Source organism: Gouania willdenowi, chromosome 4, assembly GCF_900634775.1.
Source record: "Gouania willdenowi chromosome 4, fGouWil2.1, whole genome shotgun sequence".
Taxonomy (NCBI): Eukaryota; Metazoa; Chordata; class Actinopteri; order Blenniiformes; family Gobiesocidae; genus Gouania; species Gouania willdenowi.
Genome location: NC_041047.1, coordinates 22,039,992 through 22,061,959, shown reverse-complemented (window position 1 = coordinate 22,061,959; position 21,968 = coordinate 22,039,992). Strand labels below are relative to the sequence as shown.

The following is a 21,968-nucleotide window of genomic DNA, read 5'->3' as shown; positions in this document are numbered from 1 at the left end:
TGGAGGGAATATTCTCAAAGGTTTTTTTTTGTTTGTTTGTCTGTTAGCAAGAATACGTCAAAAGTGCTAAACAGATTTTGACAACATTTTAACCAAAGATAGACCTTTTGCCATGGAAGATTCCATTACATTTTGGAAAGGATCCAGATTAAAGATATTCACATCTCGGTTATTAATTGACTGATTTCTATAAAATTTGGGTTGGTTCCAGTGAGTTTCATCTGCATTGGATTTGAATTGCACATTTTATCGCAATTTTTCCAAAAAATGGGGGTGCCCATACATATGGACTTACTGTATTGTTATTATTTAAAGCAGGCGTGTCAAACTCATTTTAGTTCAGGGGCCAAATAAGGAGGCGTTCGATCTCAAGTGGGCCACAGATTTCATACTGAAAAATGAGTAATTTCAACATTATTGTGCCCTAGTTTACACTAGTACGTATAAATAAAATACAAAATATATAAAAAAACTGAGAAAATCCAAGTTATAAGTGATATATATCAGTCCCAACAGGATCTTCACTTTAAATGTCCTATATTTTGTGACCAATTTTAATTTAATTAGGGGAAATATTATGTAATAATTTGAGCAAAATTGAAGGATTTTGTAAGAATATAATTATTTAAAATTAAAAATGACTGCAATCGTGTGATATGAGCACTGGGAAAACTGTGAGCCCCTGTATATAGTGTTGAGTTTCATTTACACAATGATTCATGTTTTCTCTGTCATTTTTGCTGAATTGGATGCTCCAAAGGGCCAGATTTGGCCCCCGGGCCATGAGTTGGACACAAGTGCTTTAAAGTGTGAATGATCGGTCAAAGAAGAGATTTGCTACTTGGTGGAGGTGCTCTTGTTTCTCAGATAAAATTATTCTCATTCACTCACACAATCATTTTTTTAGTGGAATCATTATTTTTCCCCCACATATTTTATACAGAGGTTTTAAAGATATAGGAAATGTAGGCTTACTGCAATAGATTCACATTAATTTAAGATAACAACAAGAGTTCAAGAAAGTTTCCTTCATTGCCTCAGAGGTAATGACTCAAACAACATGGGAGGAGAGCTCATGGAGCTTCATTGTATGTCATTTACTCATATGTGACCTTTACTAAATAAAAAAAAAAGTTGAATGTACTGTATGTTTCATGTTGCTGGTTTTTCAATATAATAGTTTGTTTTTCTTCCAAAAAAACTCACGTCCATTTTGGGTAAAAAAAAAAGGCCTGAAGAGGAGGTGACTTCCCATGCGTTGGTTGCTCTTGTGAAGCTCTATGTCTCCGTGTAGACTGACGACATGTGGCTCATGCTGCGGTCAAAGCTACCCACCTGGAAGAAGATGCTCTCCTCCTGGCTGGAGGAGAACTGGCACCCTGCGCCTCCATGCAGCTCCTGGGACAAGCCGAAACCTGAGACTGGAGCGATGCAGGGCAGTTAAAAGTCTTGATCCGTGACTTTTTAATAAAACAATAGTTTTTTGCAATATTGCTTTATTGCAAAAAAAAATCAATTGATCAACAAAGCAGGATATTATGACCACACACAGCCATTATTTATTCAATCAAAACTTATGAAATTTAAAGATATTGTTTATTATAAAATAACACAGAAAATGTTGAAAGCAAAAATAAATGCTCTTCCAGAAGACATTAAAAATACTCCTCACTACAAACCTAATGTTTACCAAAAGCAAGATTAGAAGTAAAAGGAAGATGTCTGTCTGTTCTTGGGGTTAATTTTTTTGCTTTTTTAAAAAAATTATTTTATTCTTTATTTTTTTTTATTATTATTTTTTATTTAAAAAAATAAACAAATTGTGGAATAATGTTGATAAAGAAATAAAAATGAGTGACACAGTATTTAATTACAAAAAGAAAATGTCACAATATATTTGAGATAGTTTTGTGAAGCAGTAGAAAAGTTTGTGTTCTTTGTTAAATGTTGTATATAAAATAAAGTACACATATATATGTGGGTTTTTTTTTTTGCATCATTTGAAAAAAGGCAACTCAAATGTACCTGTTGAATGCTTACATTTATTTTGTGTGTATTACTGAAAAAGGTAACTTGAATTTTATGATTTATGTTGGACATATAAGCATTTTTCGCTTCTGCCTGTTTCAGTCTTGTTATATATTTTTAAACTGTGATTTATGTTTGAATATTTTTTTTTTTGTGAGCTTGAAACTGAAACTGAAACTTTTTGCCCACTTGCTGTTAGTGTGAAATGCTCTTACCTGCAGAGCCAGTGTTGCTGGTGGACATGTGGAAGCCATTCTGCTGGTTGGTGGTGTAGGAGTGACAATCTCCTTGGATGTGAGCGCCATCAACCATCTGCTCCATCCTGTAGGAGTCTCCAAAATGAAAGCAGCTCTGAAAGCTGCCTTGGTAATCTGTTAAATAAGTAGGTCAGGGACGTGGAGCAAGAGAAGAGAAGAGAAAGCTGACTTAGCGATGTTTGATTGTTCTCAACATCTGTAAGCGCACCGTCATTCTGGTTTAAAACGTCTTGTGCATCACATAATTATGACAATACTATATTTATGAATGTCCCTACGCTGCCAGCCCCAGATTATGTAGGATTTGTCCCCACCGTCCCACTCTGTGCTCAGAATCAACCACAGGAGTCTCGATGATGGTAAAGCATACTTTCCTGGAGGGCTTTTACGCAGCTCTCTAACCACAGCGCGGTTACATAGACGTTTATGCGTAGATCTTTACAGGGAAAATGGTGTTTAAAGCATTAGGGGGAGAGAAAAAAGAGTGGGAAGTGACAGCTGAGTGTGCTGCGTTAGTGCGCTGAGAGACAGCTGAACACATGAGCCAGCATTTTGTTGGCTAATTCAGCTCAAATGGGGGAAAGGCTTCCGGCAATGTGGGTTTTCCTCACTCCATCTCTATGATTGCTGTCTATTTCTGTCCTCAAAGGGCTTTGACAGAGTTACAGGGAAATATCGCTGTCCAAAGAAAGAACTTCCTTTCTGTGAGAACTTTCATGTTGGAATAACGATAGGTAAAAGAACATGGAGGTGTTCAGAATTCGCCATTGTCCCCGACTCGGGCTGAATGGAACAGCAGGATATTTGATCTTCATGATTTTGGTTCAGCTTGCATTCACAGTGCACCTTTTAAACCACTCCAGGAAAACTGCTTGTTTTTGATGCACAATAACATACAGTGTGGATATGATACAGTCTATACTTTATATGAGCCGTTTTTTCTGTTTAATGGTGTGTCTTTAAACTCTAGACTGTATTTGTGTGTTCCAGGCAAACAAATTGGTCAAAAGACTCAAGGATAAGCCTGTCCTTAAAGCTGCAGTATGTAAGTTTTTCTTTTGGCATCATTTGGTCAAATATCCATAATCACCTTTGAGCAAATTGTAATTCTAAGTGTTCTGAGTGGAGACTAAAACTGTTCTCTTTCTTTTGGTACGGGTACCCTCAGGGGCACGCAAATTGTCATGGGGGTAAGTGGGAATAAAATCATTGTGTCAACATTGGAAATTAGAATATAAATAGACTAGCAGCCAGAAACCTCCATGCATTGCCACAAATTACACATTGGCCTATGTAAGACTACCCTTAGCGGTGCTAAAAAAAAATGCTTTGACAAACATGAAAACAAAATAAAGAACAAGACTTTGCACGGAGAATGATTTAAAACTCAGACTCTCTCAAATTCAGCCAAACATTACAGAGTTCTGTGCATCCTCTCAACCTCACCCTTCTCATTAAAGTTGTAATGAGTTGTATTTTACAGTTTGCGGCTGATTAATATGTTGTATTGCTGATATACTGTATGTTCAATCAACAAATGTTTGGTAGATTTCTTTTTCCAAAACAAAGAGATTGTTTCTCTGTGAACGGACTTTGCGGAGGTCCCTCTGACTCTGTATGTGGGGCGGACTGTGCGCGGTCCACTTTCACTCCATGCGCAGTCTGCCCCACATACTGAGTAAGAGGGAGAGTGATAACAAATGGGATAAATCGCTTGTAAGCCTAAGAGAAGCATATCCAAGATAGAGACAACATGTACAATTAAATTACTCTCTGGATGTGGAGTGTCTGTCTGTCTGCTCTGTTGGGATCACTGCGGAGGAGAGGCTGTGAGCCTCTCACTGTCCTCACAAGCGAGTGATAGCGTTTTCGTGTCTCCAAAACATCCGAAAACCCTCCAACAACACAAGATAAAGTCCCTACAATTGTCACTCGTCTCTGTTGAGAGAAAAGTCGCTAAGAACTCCACAGTTGTGCACGTTCACGAGGATACCGATAAGGGACGGTAGGTTTCGAAACAGGGAGGGGAGGGTGAGCGTGGTTATTTCTACACAAGTGTCACGATTCTACATAGTGCAGCTTTAAAAAACCCAGGAGAAAGCCGTGAGGAAATTACACTCAAATAATGGTTTTCAAATATAAGCCAACATAGATTTCCAGAGCAAAGTAGCGTTAAGTGTAGACACAAGTGTTTGGGTTACCATCGTTAGAAGACTGATGATGGTGATAGTGAGCGGTGTATGGTTTGTGGTGAAGGTGGACGGACTGTTTATCCAGCGGAGGAAGAGGAGGAGGAGGAGGAGGAGGAGGAGTGCCTGTTACCTTCATCGCGGGAGACAGAAGAGGAGGCGGCACCCTGCAGGGAGAACAGGTGAAACTTCAACTTATTTTCAATGTTTCCTTCTCGGGTAAACACTTTGTGCATCCCGACAGCACCATTAACCACAAGATTTGACAAACCCAGCAGAGCTGTTAGCAGCGATCCAAACACACGAGAAGAAAAAGGCCAGGCGCGTGGAAACTTGGGCTCCCCACACATAATCATTCTCTGACCACATATTATAATCTTATGTCAACAAGTGGCAGAGTGAGGGCTTAGGTGACTGTACACACACACACACACACACACACACACACACACACACTCTCAAACTCAACACGTCTAAGTATAACATTTTTTTTTTTACATTAATTTAAGTCTTTGTGGATTATTTCAATTGTCCCACTCATATTATTCATCACAGCAGTAGAAATTCAAATAACGACTTTCCTGACGTTTCATTGGTGGAAAAAATCTGAAAAGGTGCCAAACTGTGATGGAAAAAAAAAACATGAGATTAAACAAAATCTAAGCAAATGGAGGTAATTAAGTTTGGGCAGAACTTTCAATAGGACTTTGAACATTGCGTCTCTGAGTCTGTGCAGAAGCTTTCAGCACCACATGACACCACCTTCTGTCTAACATCACACTTACATCACACGTTACAGCAATAATGTTATCAGGAGGTGGGATATTTATGTAGAATTTAGTTGGAGAACAAAGCGAGGCAGAAAACAGGAAAAGCACAAGGGAGGCAAGAGGGCACGAATTACTGAGCATTTACCATAGAACAGAGTTTTACAAACTTACCTAAAGGACAGAGTGATGGAAAGCCCAATTTCAGATGCAGGAATTCACAGTTTCACTAGAAATGTGCCACTATTTATTGTAATTATTGTATCTGGACTGAATGATTCAGTATTTGCCCTTTAGTGAACAATGATCTGACACTGCAGTCATTTACTATAGGTTATAATGAGTTGACCTTATAATCAGAACCTTTACCGTCATGTAATACACAACAGCTGATGCCAACTCAACTGGCACAAATAATTGGCATTTCAATGACGGAAAAGTACAGATATAAAAAAAAAACACCAAAGGTTAAATGCATCATTTTGAGCTTTCTTTCTTTCTTTAAGATCAGGAACAAGTGCAGCCAGAGGCAACTGAAAACTTGTATGATATTTACTCGAACTCATCCCAATGGAAAATGAAAAGGTTTACAAAACAGTGCAAATGACTAATTTACAAAGCTCGTGTAGCAAACATGACTAGAGGAAATGAAAAAGCAATCTGGTCTAAATCCAGACTGATGGGTAACAGACCTGCCCTTAAAACAAAGCTGGCTGATATTCCTCCACATTTTCAGCAGCCACTTATAGGAGCGTATCAGGAATGCCAACACAATAAACTGCTGCTGTGTTACTAAGAGCCGCTGTGCTGCCCAGGCATATGGTTTGGACTAAGCGCTGTATGAAGGTGATGAGAGAGTGTTGGTGGAGGCAGCTCAGCCTTTAGACGCTGGCCTGGCTAGGGCCTATATAACCTATACCGCTCTGTGCATGAACAGAGAACTCCCTCATCTCTCAGCACATCCTTGGGGTCAATTTGACCCCATTAATTGTTCATCATTCAATAGTTGACTTTTACTCTTTTGCTTCAAATTTCCTGAATTTTCCTGATATGATGGCTACAATTGATTAAGCATAATGAGCTCAACGCATATTGCACACATTGGTGTCCCTCTGGGGTCAATTTGACCCCAAGCTGTTTTAGCTGTGTAAAACGTGTCTGTCTGTGTGTGACCTTACATCGTGACACCTGCAGGTGCAGAGTTGATTCTTTGATTGAGTTGATACGTGACACGGAACAGCTCTTTCACAGTAAAAGTGACGTAGAGGAGGATATGTCTGAGACAGAGGACTTTATGTGTGAATAACCCCAAAAATAACTAAATAAATACAGTATGTTTATGAGAGGAAAGGGGGATTCCCAACATTAATCATTATGGTTCATTCTGTGAGAGTCATTAATCTGCAGACTGAATTAGAAAAAAATTGGATGAGAGATTTTCAAAATATACTAACTCTAAAACTGAAAGTTTGACCTGATGGTGGCGCTATAGTAAAGATCATATCATCACCACAACCGATAGGGTTCATACTCTTGTGGTCATTAATGCTGTCAGTAAATTTGAGACGATTTGGATAAAAAATATTGAAGATAAATCAATTAAAATTTAAAGGTTTGGCCTGATGGTGGCGCTAGAAAACAGGTCAAGGTTTCATCATTATTATTATTTTAGATGTACTCAACAAATAAATAAAGTGCCTGACAAAAAACTCGGTCAATAATTTTCTGACAATCATTTTCGGGAAGCAAATATCCTTGGGGGTCAGATTGACCCCAAGGGTAAAATGTGTGAGTAATATTAGAGGATAATAGGAAGGTTAAAGCAGAACTGTGTTAAAAAAACTGTAGTTTTCAGGCTATTTACATCTTAAATAAATAGAATAAATAGGTTTGCTGCAACCTCAATAATGAAAATCCCAGAGCACATAAACAATCTTACATAAGACATCATGCTGAGATCATTTAACTCCTCCTTTAACTACTGTACATGCATCAAAAATATAAGATCCAATGTTATCAGAATGACAAGCGGGCGCAATAATAAACCAATTTTTGAGCATATTCTGATGGATAATCAGAAGTATTTTATTTATGCTAAGGGGGAATTACTTTGTGTCACAGAGGCTTGAGAAATATTACAAATGAAAAGAATAAACACTAAACAAAAAAAAAGAAAGAAAGAAAGAAAGAAAGAAAGAAAACATACATAATTAAGTAAAATACTGTTAATTAAATGAGGATTAAATACAAGTTCACACATTATGGTAGAAAAAATAAAACAAGATAAAAATAATAAAAATACAAATACACAAATGTACAAAATAATACAGATATATACAAGACTCAAAAAAAAATGTAGGATGGATAATGGAAAATAAATTATTATCTTATTTAAATCAACCTCTCCTTGTGCATTCATGTAAAGCTGCTACACTGCAGATAAAAAAATAGCATTAAAATGTTATCTTTGTAAATGCAGTTTTATTCAAAGTGTCAGATAGATTTTCAACCATGTAAACATTGGTAATAATAAAGACTTTGAAAGTGTGATGTTCTACCATTGTTGTGACCCCTAAATGTAAAGTCTACATTTATGTGACCCGATTTACCCAAAATGCTTACAAAGGAATGAAACCAATAGGATGACAAAGATTCCCTCTCCTATAAGACACTCTTCAGGGCATAGTGCACCTCTTTTCTTATTCTACTATTTCCACCAGTTTTAATTATTTGAGGATATAATATTGTGCCCTTGATGGCATTGCAGGTTGTGAGTCGTATATAAAGATACTGGTGAGTTATCAGCCTAAGTCCTGACTGGGACTGACTGATAGATTCTAGTGATTCTCAGAGGTAAATGATCAGGGTTGTAGCAAGGCCAGGAAAAAGTGAACTCCAATCATTAAATGGTGTGTTATTTTGTGGTAGCATCATGGATAAGAAGTGGTTGTCATAGTTAAATCTTCTAAATCTGTTTTGGTCACATTCTTTTAAAATGGAATACTTATTAAGAACGTTTTAATATTACTTTGGTGAACTCAGTTGTAGGAACTTGTTCAGCCTAATTCAGAAAACTAGCTCTTAAGCGTTCCAAAAATATCGACCATAAAAAAGCTCATCAATATACGGTTACTAGGCTTAAAGCTGCAGACTTTAAAAGAAGAAATGGCCTGTTGGGCTATTAGAGGTATTTGCTCTGTGATCCTTGTAATATGTCTTTGTGGATTTATCAGAGTTCCCAGTTTAAGTGCATACTATATGGAAACTTGACTTGACTTTAACGCCTGTTACTGCAGAACTGAGGGTGCTTGTGTGGCACCTTGTGCTCGTCCAGGTCTGGAGGCTGGAACTGTTAGCAGAGCACTGACTAATCCATGTGCTGGCACCGGCCCAGTGCGTGGCTATGGGTTCCTGCAGAGAGGAGCGTTCCCTCAGGAGCTGCTGTCAGCACAAACTCAGGAAACAGTTATACTGTTCATATTTTTACAAGCTGCCTCTATGTGGAGCTAAAGTGAATCAGAAGGTAATCACTGCCAGGTGCCACTGGCCCTGCTCTTGCTAGTCTCTCGCCTGCAGGCTACTCAAGTTGAAGGTATGAGGAGAATCTTTCATATGCTGAATTAATCTCTCCCTTGAATTTCATCTTCGGTGACTCTGCTTTTTTCCAGCCTACACACACCTACTCCTTTTTCGTTGTAATGAAAGGGATTTAACCCTTTATCTTAGAACTGTAGGCAATATCAAAGCTTCCTGATGAATGAACTAACTGATATATACCAGGTCAAAGGTGTGGACGAGATTATAAATACACTGTTGTTTGATGCTGAAAAATGAAGACCTCTCCCTTTTAATAAGTTGGTCACTTGAGGAGGCTATTCAAAGTGCTAAAGCACTAAACCAGAGATGTGACCTCACTGTTTGCTGACTCAAGTGACTTCAACTTTGACTTTGACTTTTTTTTCCCCGAGTAATACATTAAAGCTGATGTAATTCTTGGAATTTGAATCAGTTTGTGATTAAATCTCTGGGGGGAAAAGGTTCAGAGAGGTGTTTGAGCTCAGAAGGCCACACAACGGGACTCGTATAAGGTATGTGAAGATAAATGCTACCTGGTCTGTGCTGTCACTGCTGTCCAGACATATTTCTACTGGCAAAGCTTGGGCCCTCTGCAAATAAAAAGCATGACAGGATGGAAAGAAACCTGAAGATTCATGAACGGTGCTGCTCTGCCTCTCGTTCATCTTCCTTCATCTGCACCAAACTGTCCCACAAGGGAGGAGGGGATCAGACCCTGTCCTCCACAGAGCTTCCCATCTCCTCAAACACCCTCAACTTCCCCTCTCATCTCCCCATGTTTGTAGTCGACCATTAAGCCCCTCTGATGGATGACAGGGGCTTCTTTGGCGTGGATCGGTGGGAACGCTTCTGTTTTTGCTTAGCAAACTGTTTTTGAGACACACATACTGCGCCGTCCTAAATGAAGCCAAGCAAAAATGAAGCCAGCCCTGCAGGCCTGAGTGTGCCAGAGGCGAAGCTATCTCTGAGTGAAAGAAAACAATACTGAACACAAAGCATCTCATTGTTATCACCACTTTTTGACAGAAACCACATGCAAGCAACCTGTAGGCGAGTTAAAGGTCTCATCTTATCAAATGAGGACCACAAATGGGTGCCACGGGCTCCCATGAGTGATTACCCCAAAATGCATTTGTTTAGGTTGTGAGATTGACACTGGTTTTCTGGATCATTGCAGAACGATGAAGTCTGGAGGACAGGCAGTGTAAGGTTACAAGAGCTGAACTTCCCCTTCGGAGCAGGAAATGTTAATGTAGCTCTGTGCCGTCTCTGACATCTCCCTAATCGAATTAGCCCGCGTCAATCACTGCTGAGGTATCAAACCACCACAGACTAATATTTGCAGGGGGCTCTAATATCAATACACAGGTAAAGGCAGCAGCAGTTACGCTAAAAAAAAAGTGACACAGGTACTGGGTAAAAGGAGTCTAAATGGCTCATTTCAGCCAGAGTAAACACATTTAGCTATGAGGTCAGGCACTGCCACACTGGATGGAGGTTAGTTTGATAATTTTGTCAAAATGTTTAATGTCCCACTAAACCGTTTGGGAAAAACAAGTGCAGCGCTCTTGTTGACTTTGGCAATGGCTTGTATATCCAAGGCTTTAAACATGTAAATCAAATGCTCCATCCATGGCAAATGGAAGTAGACGCTTCATGCTGGAATGGTTGCAGGTCGCTGCCACAGCTCGCCCCTGACTCCTCACCCTGTGATCAACTGATAGAACACCACGGCGAACATGTATGCCCACGTCTGAGTCATGAGTGTGTCGGGAGGGGGCAAACATCTTGATTTAATGAAGTGCGTAAATTTGGAAATTGTTCCAATTATAATGCAATGTCATCACATAAAGGAGTGAAAGCCAATATATGATAAAGGGAGATCACTCTTTAAGCCACTTACATACAGAAAAAAGGGGGGACATTTACCCAGATGTGAAAGTAACGGATTACAAACACTCACATTACTGTAATTGAGTAGCTTTTTGGGTACTTGTACTTTTTTGAGTATATTTCTCAATCAGTAACTTTACTTGTACTTAAATACGTTTTAAAATAAGTAATTTTTTACATTTGTGCACCCAACCGTTACTGAGTAATTTATTCTTATTATTAATATTTTGTTTTAAAATGATCAGACATTGTGAAAAAAAAATTAATAACCAGAAAACAATCAAATGCATCACATCATAGCCGACCATCCGTATTAAACGTAAAGCTCGGTGCCAAAACAGCATTAAATGGAGGTTATTATGTGAGTTTTAGAGTTCATAAATGTAGCTATACTTAGAGCCTGAGGATTTTTTATATTTTGAATTGACTTCATTGGTGTTATTTTATTTGAAAAAGAATAGTACATTTTGTCAAACCTTTTATTTTATACAGATGCCTTTGTGGAAAAATAAATTACGATCCAATTGTGCAAGATTTGGTCTGTTCCTTTTTAAGTTTATACATGAGATGTTTACTGTACGCAAGGGAACCGTGGCAAGATTTATTACCAATAATAAACGTGGGGGGGTGAAAGTAACTAGTATCTTTTACTATGAGTACTATTTAATCAAGCTGCTTTTTATTTGTGCTTTAGTATTTTATATATGGCTTACTTGTACTTGTACTTGAGTAGGATATATTAGCACTTTTTACACACACACGCACACACACACAGATGTTCCTCATCACACACCTAGAGGACCTGACCTCTGTCTCAAATCCAATATGTCACCATGGCTGTAACGGAGTATTCCCCCATACTCAGGTCATTTTCACTTTCCATTTCCGTCCCCGCGCCCCTAATTGTGCGTACCGCCGAGGAAAGAGCCACAGAAACCGCACTGTGATTTTGACAGCGCTCCCCGTCGTCCCCTCAACGCCTTCCACATGCTCCCGGGCCGACCTGGCATTTTGGAAAGGCGTTCGAACATTCACATCGGGACAGGTTTAACACGCCACCCTGAAGCAACTGTTTGCACTGGAGTTCCAGCAGCCTGCTGTACCTCACACTCAAATCACATGCAATAACATATGTTTCCGGGACTTTTATATGTAAACATACTCCCACATAGAAACACACACACATTGGCACACATCAAACCTCATTCTGTTTTCTCCATTGGTTGTAATACTCCCATTATATGTGTATACACACGGTCTGACACCCAAAAACCAGAGCAGGGAGTTAACACACAGCACGTTTGTCGAACACAATCACTTCAAAACTTCACACTATAATACACAAAACACCCATGTGATGAGGAGGAATAACATGATTTATTAAGAGCATGCATGTAGGATTGAAAGCGTGATTATCATTGAGCATAGCAACTGAACAAATAGATCTTTATCTGTATGATTGTAACTGTAAAGTGTTTTGATTTGTGTTGACTCGTAGGCTTAGTCAAGTCATGGTCTGTGGTTGTAGAAGATATTCCTCATGTAGCTGTAATCTATAATTTCCACACACTTCTCTGTGTCTGGATCATGTGTGAATTATTATATTAAATGTTAAACAACCAAACACATCCATGGTCTGTTTAGTGGTGGACTCACCCATCTCTGGTGGTGTCCATTACAGCCAGTGGGGACAGGTGATGGGGGCTGCAGATGTCCCGATCCAGACGGTGCTGTCGGGAGGGCAGGTCGGTGGAGGAGGCGGGGGTGAGGAGCTCCACCCCGGCGCTGGGATGGGGGGTACTGGAGCCAGTGAACAGGCCTGTAAGACAAACAACGCTAATTCAGTAAATGTGGCAAATAAACTGGAGAGCCTCGAGCTCGAGATCTCCTTTGAGCAAATTAAAAGTCACTTAGTGGCAAACAATTTTGTTTTGACAGCCTTCATCCAATCAGAGAGCTTTGAGAAGTAGGATTTTCTGTGTTTTCACTGTTTGTGATTTAGGTTACATTGTTTATGATGCCATGGGAACCAGGCCTTGTTTGTCCTTATGGCTTATTTTTTCTTTTTATACACTGAAGGACAAACTAAATTGTTACATGTGTTTGAACAATGGCATTGGGACATAGGGGTTTTTAAGAGGAGAAATTACATTACAAATACATCAAAATGTGCAGTAGGTTCGAGGGCTCTGCTGTAATTGTTCCCTTTGATGAATCCAATGTGGCTTCACTTTGCGATCATTTCTAAAACGGCTTTTCTTGGTAATATTTGAGTCATATTTTGTTGACGCACTGACCAGTGGGGGTGCTTTATATTCTACTCATGCTGGGTGTGTGTCGTTAAAGTTTCTACTGTTTCAAGCTGCAACTTATTTCTTTTATATGGATTCAGATTCTCTTTCATGGCGCCCGGCAAATTGGAGACTGTAAGCAATAACTGTTACTCTTTACTGTTTGTATTGTGTTTTTGTTTGGAAGAAGTTCACATGCTGTGGTTACCACATCCCAAGGTGACATCTAGAAACTGCTTGTTTAGTCTTTATGATCAGTGAAACACAGGGAAGCTGAAGGTAAAGCTTCTGATCATCTAATCCAGTGGTTCTCAACCTTTTCAGCCCGCAACCCCCAAAATAAAGGTACCAGAGACTGGGGACCCCCCACTGTACCTGAAGGTGGTTGAACACAGACATGAACATTGAGGAACAGTCATGTGGAGACAGGGTCATCTATAAGGAGGGATAAAGTCAGCAAAATGATGGTCCATTGTTCTATGAATCTGTGATAATCACATTTATTTATTAATCTGAATAATATCCAGTTATTCAGAAAGTACATTATTATTATTTGCAGTTTACAGTCATCTTAAAGATGTAAATCCTTGTTTTAATGAGAAATAAAATGAGTTAAAAGTGACTAAAAATGGTGGAAAGGGTGGTGAAATGGGATTTTAAAAACCACAGAAATTTCTTCAAAGTTTCAAATGCCAAAACAAACAGAAAAAGTGATAAAAAAGGATTCAAAGTTTCAATATTGGCTTAACAGTGGCAGAAATTGGGGAAGGGGACGTTGGGGAAATGTAATTTAAAAAGTAGGAACAATTAATTTAAATAATGGGTATGACAAATATGGTGAAATATGGTGAAAAAAGAGGTTAAAAGTGACAATAATGGGTCAACATATGTCGAAAATGTTTTGAAAGTGGAAAAAAATGTGCAGAAGAGGCGTTGAAATTTGATGGAGAAGTGGCAGAAATGGGAGTAATGTAGCAAAAATGCATTAAAAGGAGCGAGAAAAAGTGATGAAAACAGGTTAAAATATAGCAAGTTTGGTGTAGTTGCAGAAATGGTAACATAGGCAAAAATGGGATCAAATTGTTCAAGAAATATTCTTTGTTCCTTGAAAGCATCTATAGGTATGTGTGCGTCTCTATGTGTATATATGTGTATCTTTGTCTATGCGCCTTTGTGTTGCATTAGTTTCTATTAAAAGTTAAATACGAATAAATCTAACGTATATTTGATATTGTCTTTCGCGAGCAAAGAAAATGCACTCTCTTCTTTTCTGCTGTGTTCATCATCTGATTTCTTTCCCAGCATCCTCCACTTGGAGAGCGTCGCACAGACTGTCTGGCCCAGTTAAAGTGCGATGAGAGCAGAGGACAGAAGGAGATGAAAGAGAAAAGATTGGTGCTTCTGGTTTTGCAGATTCAAGTCCCAGCTGTTCTCAAGTGGAAGCATGCCTAGGCCTGATCTGACAGCACTCTGAAAGGGTTACAAGCTTGATTCATTATCCCCCAAATCATCAATCACAGACCTTAAATGTTTTCCCCTTTAGCCCGAACATCTGCTAGCACACCGGCAAAAACAGTTGACAAATAATCACTATGATTGCTTCAATTTCATCACTCGGTCCTGTCGGATGGAGACACTTTTCAGAGTAAGATGTGGATTGAGCTTCTGTCACGTTGGGTATATTAGAAACTGCACAACAGCAGCAACCTTCAAACACAAGCTATGATGAGTCCTTCCTCTTGTTAAGCAGGGAACACTCTAATTATGCTTCATAAAACAGACGGGGTTCTTGTAAGTCCTGCTACAGACACGTGAATAAGAGGTGAACAGGAACTGGAAAAGAAGCTGCTCTGACTGGAAGCATGATTCAATTTCTGCTTTACAAGGCCAAACATCATCACAGCTGCCTACTTTGCCCAACTTCACCCATAAGTCCAATTGGCTAGAGAACAAGTGCAAACTAGTGTAAATACAGATTCTAAATGCCAACCTGCAACATCTCCGCTGGCCTTGAAAATAAACACATGCAAACTTCAATTATTTTGATTCAACATATGAGCGACTCCTTCAGGGGCTCCAAAAGCCACTGAAATGAATGCAACATCCTCCCAGAAACAGGGGTCAAAAAAGCCAGATTCAGAGGTTCAAGCTGCGCGTTCACAGTCGTCAATGCTCCAGCAACAATAACTGGGAACATTGGGGAGCCTGGGCCTGGGTACAAGCAGAAAACAAGGACAGATGTTTCCACGAAGGGAGAAAGCTGCAGGGCAGTTCTCTTGTCTTCACGATTGTTATAATCCATTTATCCCCCTCTCGTGCCTGATCTAAGGTGGCGCTGACATTTAGTGATGGTCAAGTTCATTAATTAGAAAAAGGGAAGTTTCAAAACCCACATGCGATGAAAAACATGTTCAAACTTTAATGGTTTTAACAGTGGTTGCATGCTAGGCTGACAGATTAATGTGACACAGTTGTGTAGTACAAACCAAACAAATAAAAAGCAGAGCGTTCATTAACAGTGAATACCAACGCATGCTTCCCCAGCTGAAGTGTTGATACAAAATGTGCATAAGCAATTACAATTGAAATATTATTTGTTTATGTTTGAACAAAGTCAAAGGGTGAGATTGCTAAACTACAGAACGTTGAAAATGCTGCTGATGACCACCACAGCCTTGCTGATTGCCTTGCCATGTGTCGGGACGGACTGGTCTGTTTTTATGTTTTTGGACAAATATATTCTCTGCTCAGTGATATCACGAGATAGTTCTAGTTTCTTACACTGAAAATGTAGCGTGTTGAGCAGTAGATCAGACATGGGCAACTGACGGCCGGGGTGGTAAACAAACAAAATGATTACAAAAAATAGGGAAATGAATCCAAAAAACATACAAAAATGTACACAAGCTGACTTATAACACACACATAAACAGCAAAAATACACACAATGACTTCAAACAATTAATCCAACACACAAGATGACTGCAAAAATACCAGAAAAACACACAAAATTATGACAAAAAAACACAAAATAACTCCTAACACATGAAAAAAAACACAGAATGACTCCAAAATGACAACAAATATGCACAAAACAAATCCAAAAAAACAGAAAATAACATGAAACGACAACAAAAACACACAAAACTTGGTGACACTTTACTTGAAGCTTTAAAGGTTGACATTACGCTGTCATTATTTTTCTCACTAAATTATGACACCTTTGGAGCTATGTTGGCATTTTTTGGGTTAGGTGGAGGGATCTAGTGGGGTTAGGTAGGATTAGGGTAACGAACGACACTTAACGTCAGCCTACATGACAACTTATTCATGTTAATGACAGCATAATGAATAGATATAGTGGCCCTCAGATTAGACCATTACATTGTTGTGGCTCTCGCTGTGATAAAAGTTGCCATATGATGATGATTTTGTTCCTGGTGTGTCAAGATGTGATTGATTTAGGTAATTCAGGCATTAAATATAAAATTGTCTGATTGATGGAACCATAACTCCAAATATGTAACGTTGTGTTGGATTATGTATTCTACCAAGGTGATGACAGTTGAACATCTTGTGCACACCTTGTGTGTAGATGTCTTGGCCGAGTGCAGGAGTGCGTCTGTCTTTGCCGTTGTAGAGGTGCTGTGAGGAGGCGGAGCTCTGGAGGTGCTGCATGGACAGACATTCCCCCACCATGTCCTGCTCCAGGTGAGGACACGGCCGAAGCTGAGAGAAACACAGATAAGAATAAACACAGTGTGTTTATAACAACTGATGCTGAGTCATTCAAAGCAAACCCCATCTGGTTTGAAAGATTACGTAACTGGAATACAAAACGTTGCCTTTTGTAAAGATGGTTGGGTGTGTTTTCTTTGTGTATTCGTACTTTTTTTTTTTTTTTTTGTTGCAATAATAAGATTATAAATCTAATTTGAAACAGTGATCCAGCAAATGAGGATAAATTGTCATTCAAGAAGAACCAGAGGCAAAAATTATATGGTCCTTTTGAGTCATACGCTGGCTTTCTACACAATGGACAAGTGATCAGTGTACCAACTCTGAGTCAGTCTGAGATTGCTTCTGTTTCTCTCCCTGCCAACAGTGATCGGGGCAACTGAACACACATTTTCAGCTGCTTACTCCATCACACGCCACAAACTTAACCCTTAGGAAACTTGGGGAAATGAGACATCTGTATTTTAAATCAGGGAAGTGGCTGTCCTCTACTGTCTCCATCAGATGATTTGTCTGCGATAAAACATAGCAGTGACTGAGGCACACTCAGGGCTGTCGTAGCAACTTAATCTGTGCTCAACAAAAGTCACGGCAGGAACTGGAGTCACATCAATACTCACCAGCGGATGAGGGCAGAATACATTTTGGAACAACAACAATGTCTAATAAAATGTGGCTGAACTGATGTCATAAAAAGTAAGGAGAAACGAAGCATCTTACAAAGTTCTTTATGGATGCGTTCCCACTATTCACTGAGGCTTAATGAAAATCAGTGGACTTGATCCACCAGGACTCTGGACTCTGGTTCATTACCTCAAGTAAACTCATGAAATTAAGCACAAAGCCAACACAAGGACAGATGCCAAGTGTCCAGTAACAAATGAAAAGTATTGTAGAGTTATAGTTTAGAACAGGGGTTTTCAACTGGTTTCACCCTGGGACCCACATTTTGTCACGGTCATTAAATCACCACCCAACATTTAAAAAAAATAGCTGTTGAAAACAAACATATTGCATAAAATCTATTTAAAACATAAATCTATATATTTTCCGGTGCAACATGCACTTCACTGCATGCCCGTCAAAAGAAAAGTTTATTTGAAAAAAAAAAAAAAGACAAGTCCAACATGAGAGATATTAAGTATTTATTTAATTTTGACCCACCCAGTACAGGTCCACGGCCCACCAGTTGAGAATCTCTGGTTTAGAATACATTTTTAAATAAAGTTTTTTTTTTATATATATATATATATATATATATATATATAAAAAAGTGGATTCTTGATAAATAAAGCCTCCATACATCCACATCATGGATGTGTGGAGGCTTTATTTATCAAAGTTAGGTGGCTTTTGTGAAACATAAAACATATAATAAAAGATAAAATAATAGATGTTTGGGTAAGTTACTGTAAACTTGTAATATATTTGTATTACTAGTTACTGGGATAAAAATGGAATATATTTGTATTACATTATTACTGTTTTTTAAAATGTAACTGAGTTACACTACTTTGAGTTACTTTTGGTCCAGAACACTAATTATATCACACTGATAGTTTTCGAATAATAAATAAGTTTTGTTTCAAATACTTCTGCTGTTTCAGGAGCAGAAAGCTCTTCTTTGTTCCCCATAAGTTATATTTAACTATAATGACCATCTTTTTTTTTTTTCCTCAAATAATTGCAAACAGTGAGAAAACAAAGCAAAAATACACACGACGACTTCAAACAATTACTCAAAAACACAAGATGACTACAAAAATATCAGAAAAACACACAAAATTATGACAAAAAAAACACGCAATAACTCATAACACACATGCAAAAAAAAAAAAAAAAACACAGAATGACTCCAAAATGACAACAAATATGCACAAAACAAATCCAAAAAACATACAAAATAACAGAAAATAACATGAAACGACAACAAAAACACACAGAACTCAGTGACACTTTACTTGAAGTTTTAAAGGTTGACATTACGCTGTCATTATTTGTCATTAGCATAATTAAGATGTCATGAAGGCTGTCATGACACCTTTCACTAAATTATGACACCTTTGGAGCTATGTTGGCATTTTTTGGGTTAGGTGGAGGGATCTAGTGGGGTTAGGTAGGGTTATGGTAACGAACGACACCTTATTCATGTTGCAGCCTTCATATACTTCATGTAAAGTGTTACCCAAAACTCTTTGTTCTTCCTTGTATTAATGCTCAGATTGGTCATTCTTCTAAAAGCTGACATGAATGTAGATATAGTGGCCCTCAGATTAGACCATTACATTGTTGTGTCTCTCGCTGTGATAAAAGTTGCCATATGATGATGATTTTGTTCCTGGTGTGTCAAGATGTGACTGATTTAGGTAATTCAGGCATTAAATAGAAAGTACACTTAAATTAAATATGCATGTAACTTGAGTTACTTTAATTGTAACTAGTAATACTGTATATTCCCACTTTTCACTTTTGTTATGAGTTACACTACTGAGTTACTTCAAAAAGGAATATATTACTGTAATATATTACAAAAATAACTAGTTACTCCCAACACTGCCCCCAACCAATATGATACATGGATCTACGTGCTTGCTGATACAATAGTTCTACCACTCAAACACACAAAAATCTATTAGACAAAATCCGATGAATTAGAAAGACACATTTTTTATTCACGTTAATAAAGCCTTAATGAAACTATAGCAGTGTCCACATTTGAATCAAAGCCCCCCCTGGCTTCATTTTGCTTTGTTAAACTTAATATCAACATATAGTTAGTTATAAAGACAACTGAACCATTTCAAAGATTAAATAGGGTGATTGCTTAAAAATAAAATGATCTGCTTGGTTTCTCCTGACTAAAACAGGAGAAGCATAATTGTCTTAATTTCCTTTATTTGTGGAATGGACATTAGACATAAAAACTATCTCCAGGTCAATGTGTTGTTTCCATATTATTGTGTTTTTGCCCTTTTCATCGACTGGTTCTCATAGTAGGTATGTTGGAATTCAATTTCAGGAATAGAAACTAATCAATCAGTAAAAAGGACTGATCAGTGTTTCGCGGCTCAACTAGTCTGGAACATTTGGATGGACTATCCTTCTATCCTATACTGTTTGTCCCTCTGTTCACTAACCCCAACCAGTTGAAGCGGATGCTGCCACCTCTGAACCTGGTTCCGCTGGAGATTTCTTCCTGTGAAAAAGAGGGAGTTTTTTCTTCCCGCTGTCGCTAAATGCTTGTTCATGTGGATCTTGTTGGGTTCTTTCTTCTTTTTTACTATGGACTTTATATTTTGTTCAGCACTTTGAGATGACTTTGTTGTATTTTGCGCTATATAAATAAAGTTGAATTGAATTGAATTGAATTGAATTAAAACTGACAGCGATTAGTGTGTCTGTGAGTGTCTTTGGTCGTCTTTACCAAGTGGGAGGCAGTCACTCCAGTGGTACCTGCCATTGTGTCCTTGGGCAAGGCACTTTACCTACAATCCCTAGTATGAATGTTGTGTGAGTGAGTGTTGGTGGTGGTCGGAGGGGCCGATGGCGCACAATGGCAGCCTTGCTTCCGTCATTCTGTCCCAGGGCAGCTGTGGCTACAATAGTAGCTTACCACCACCACTATGTGTGGAGTGAAAGAATAATGCCTTAATTCTGTAAAGTGCTTTGAGTGTTTATGATAAAGCGCTATATAAAATTCAATGCATTATTATTATTATTATTATTATTATTATTAATGGCTCACAGCTTCTGACTAATTCATCAAATTCCTTTAAAAAAAAAAAAAAAAAAAAAAAATATATATATATATATATATATATATATATATATATATATATATATATATATATATATATATATATATATATACAGGGAAATGTGTAAAAAGTTACGAGTTATGAGTTTAGGTAAAGACTGCCAAATATTTTAGTTCAAAAAATGATGTGTCAAGTTATTACCGTGCATACATTCCTATCAAAATAAAAGCTGGAGTTTCTCTCTGAAAGATCACTCTGAAAACACGTCTGGAACTGGCAACCTCTAATCCAACGGCTTAATTGGTTGGATTTCTAATAATCATCTGTTTTTGAAATGCTTTTATGTGTTTCAATTCAACTTTATTTATATAGCACAAATTACAATAGTGTCCACATGTGAGTTTCGTTCAAAAATGGTTTCATCATATCACTGACGTTACCTAATGTGACTGAAGTATATTCAGTGGAGTGTTTAATAGAACGAGGTGACAACTTTATGATCCCAAGAGGCGTACAACCACACGGTGTTGCTGGGAATAGATCTGAACCCGTGTCTGAAATGGGTTTCTGCTACACGTGATGGATCATTGTTCTCTGAAAGTTTCTCATACATCTAAAAAATGCTTTCAGCATTCCATAAAACTAAAACTCCTTTTCATGCTTAAATTTCGATGTCGCAAACCATCTTCTAAAGACGTCTTTCCCTGCCTTTGATTATTCCCACAGTTTATAGACAGCCCTGAGCCCTCTGGGGCGATTACATTAAATTCTCTGACTTCCATCTTCTGTTTATCTAACCCTTTAAATCACATGTAAGCTTTCAATATGTTCAGGCTCAAGGGTATTACAGCTGGCACCATCGCAGTTTTGATTTCACACTGAGATACAGTATATCAGTGAACGTGTCCTCTACAGAAGCCCCTGCCAGCGCCTGCAAAGCGCTCATGACATGTGATTGCAGCTCTTTTCTCTCCACAGAAACAGTCCAAACTTTTTTTTTTTTTTTTTTTTTTTCTGAGCCACCTCCAAAAGTGGAGTCAGAGCATTTGTTTGACATTTGTCCATAACATCTGGCCACTGGGGTGTTCCACACTAGGGTCTATTACGGTACTACAAGAACACATGTGTTTTCCTTTACAACACAAAGCAAAGGAACACATCATCCAGCCTGACTCTATTCAGAGCCTTTCCACAACAATGAGCCCTTTCTCTCAGTGTTTGCCCCGCTTCCAGTCAGAGAGAGAACAGGCCTGTGACCAAGAACATGATGACATGGTCAGAACGGATCTATTGTTAGTGGAAACCATTCTCTAGAATGCTGCCCCAATTAGACCAGTTGGATTGATATGTCAGTAATGTGCATCAGACTAGGGGAGATTATAGAATATCATTGACGGAGAGGATTCAACTAAGGTCATGCTGGAAACAGTCCAAGAAAGAAATCCACAGAATCCATTGGTCCATTCCTTAC

The 21,968-nt window shown here is 38.4% G+C and overlaps 1 protein-coding gene across 2 annotated transcripts in view; it reads right to left on the bottom strand.

Annotated features, from left to right (window-relative positions):
* Nucleotides 1–730: 730 nt before the first annotated feature.
* The window catches only part of glis1b (GLIS family zinc finger 1b), a 94,691-nt gene continuing 73,453 nt past the window's right edge, over nucleotides 731–21,968 (bottom strand). For both annotated transcript variants that reach the window (XM_028444551.1, XM_028444552.1), the window contains exons 7-11: nucleotides 16,586–16,730; nucleotides 12,367–12,529; nucleotides 4,487–4,641; nucleotides 2,244–2,399; nucleotides 731–1,421 (exon numbers count right to left, since the gene is read on the bottom strand). In XM_028444551.1, the coding sequence (XP_028300352.1) occupies nucleotides 1,279–1,421; nucleotides 2,244–2,399; nucleotides 4,487–4,641; nucleotides 12,367–12,529; nucleotides 16,586–16,730 (762 nt within the window). In that variant the 3' untranslated portion in view covers nucleotides 731–1,278. The remainder of the gene's footprint in view (nucleotides 1,422–2,243; nucleotides 2,400–4,486; nucleotides 4,642–12,366; nucleotides 12,530–16,585; nucleotides 16,731–21,968) is intronic.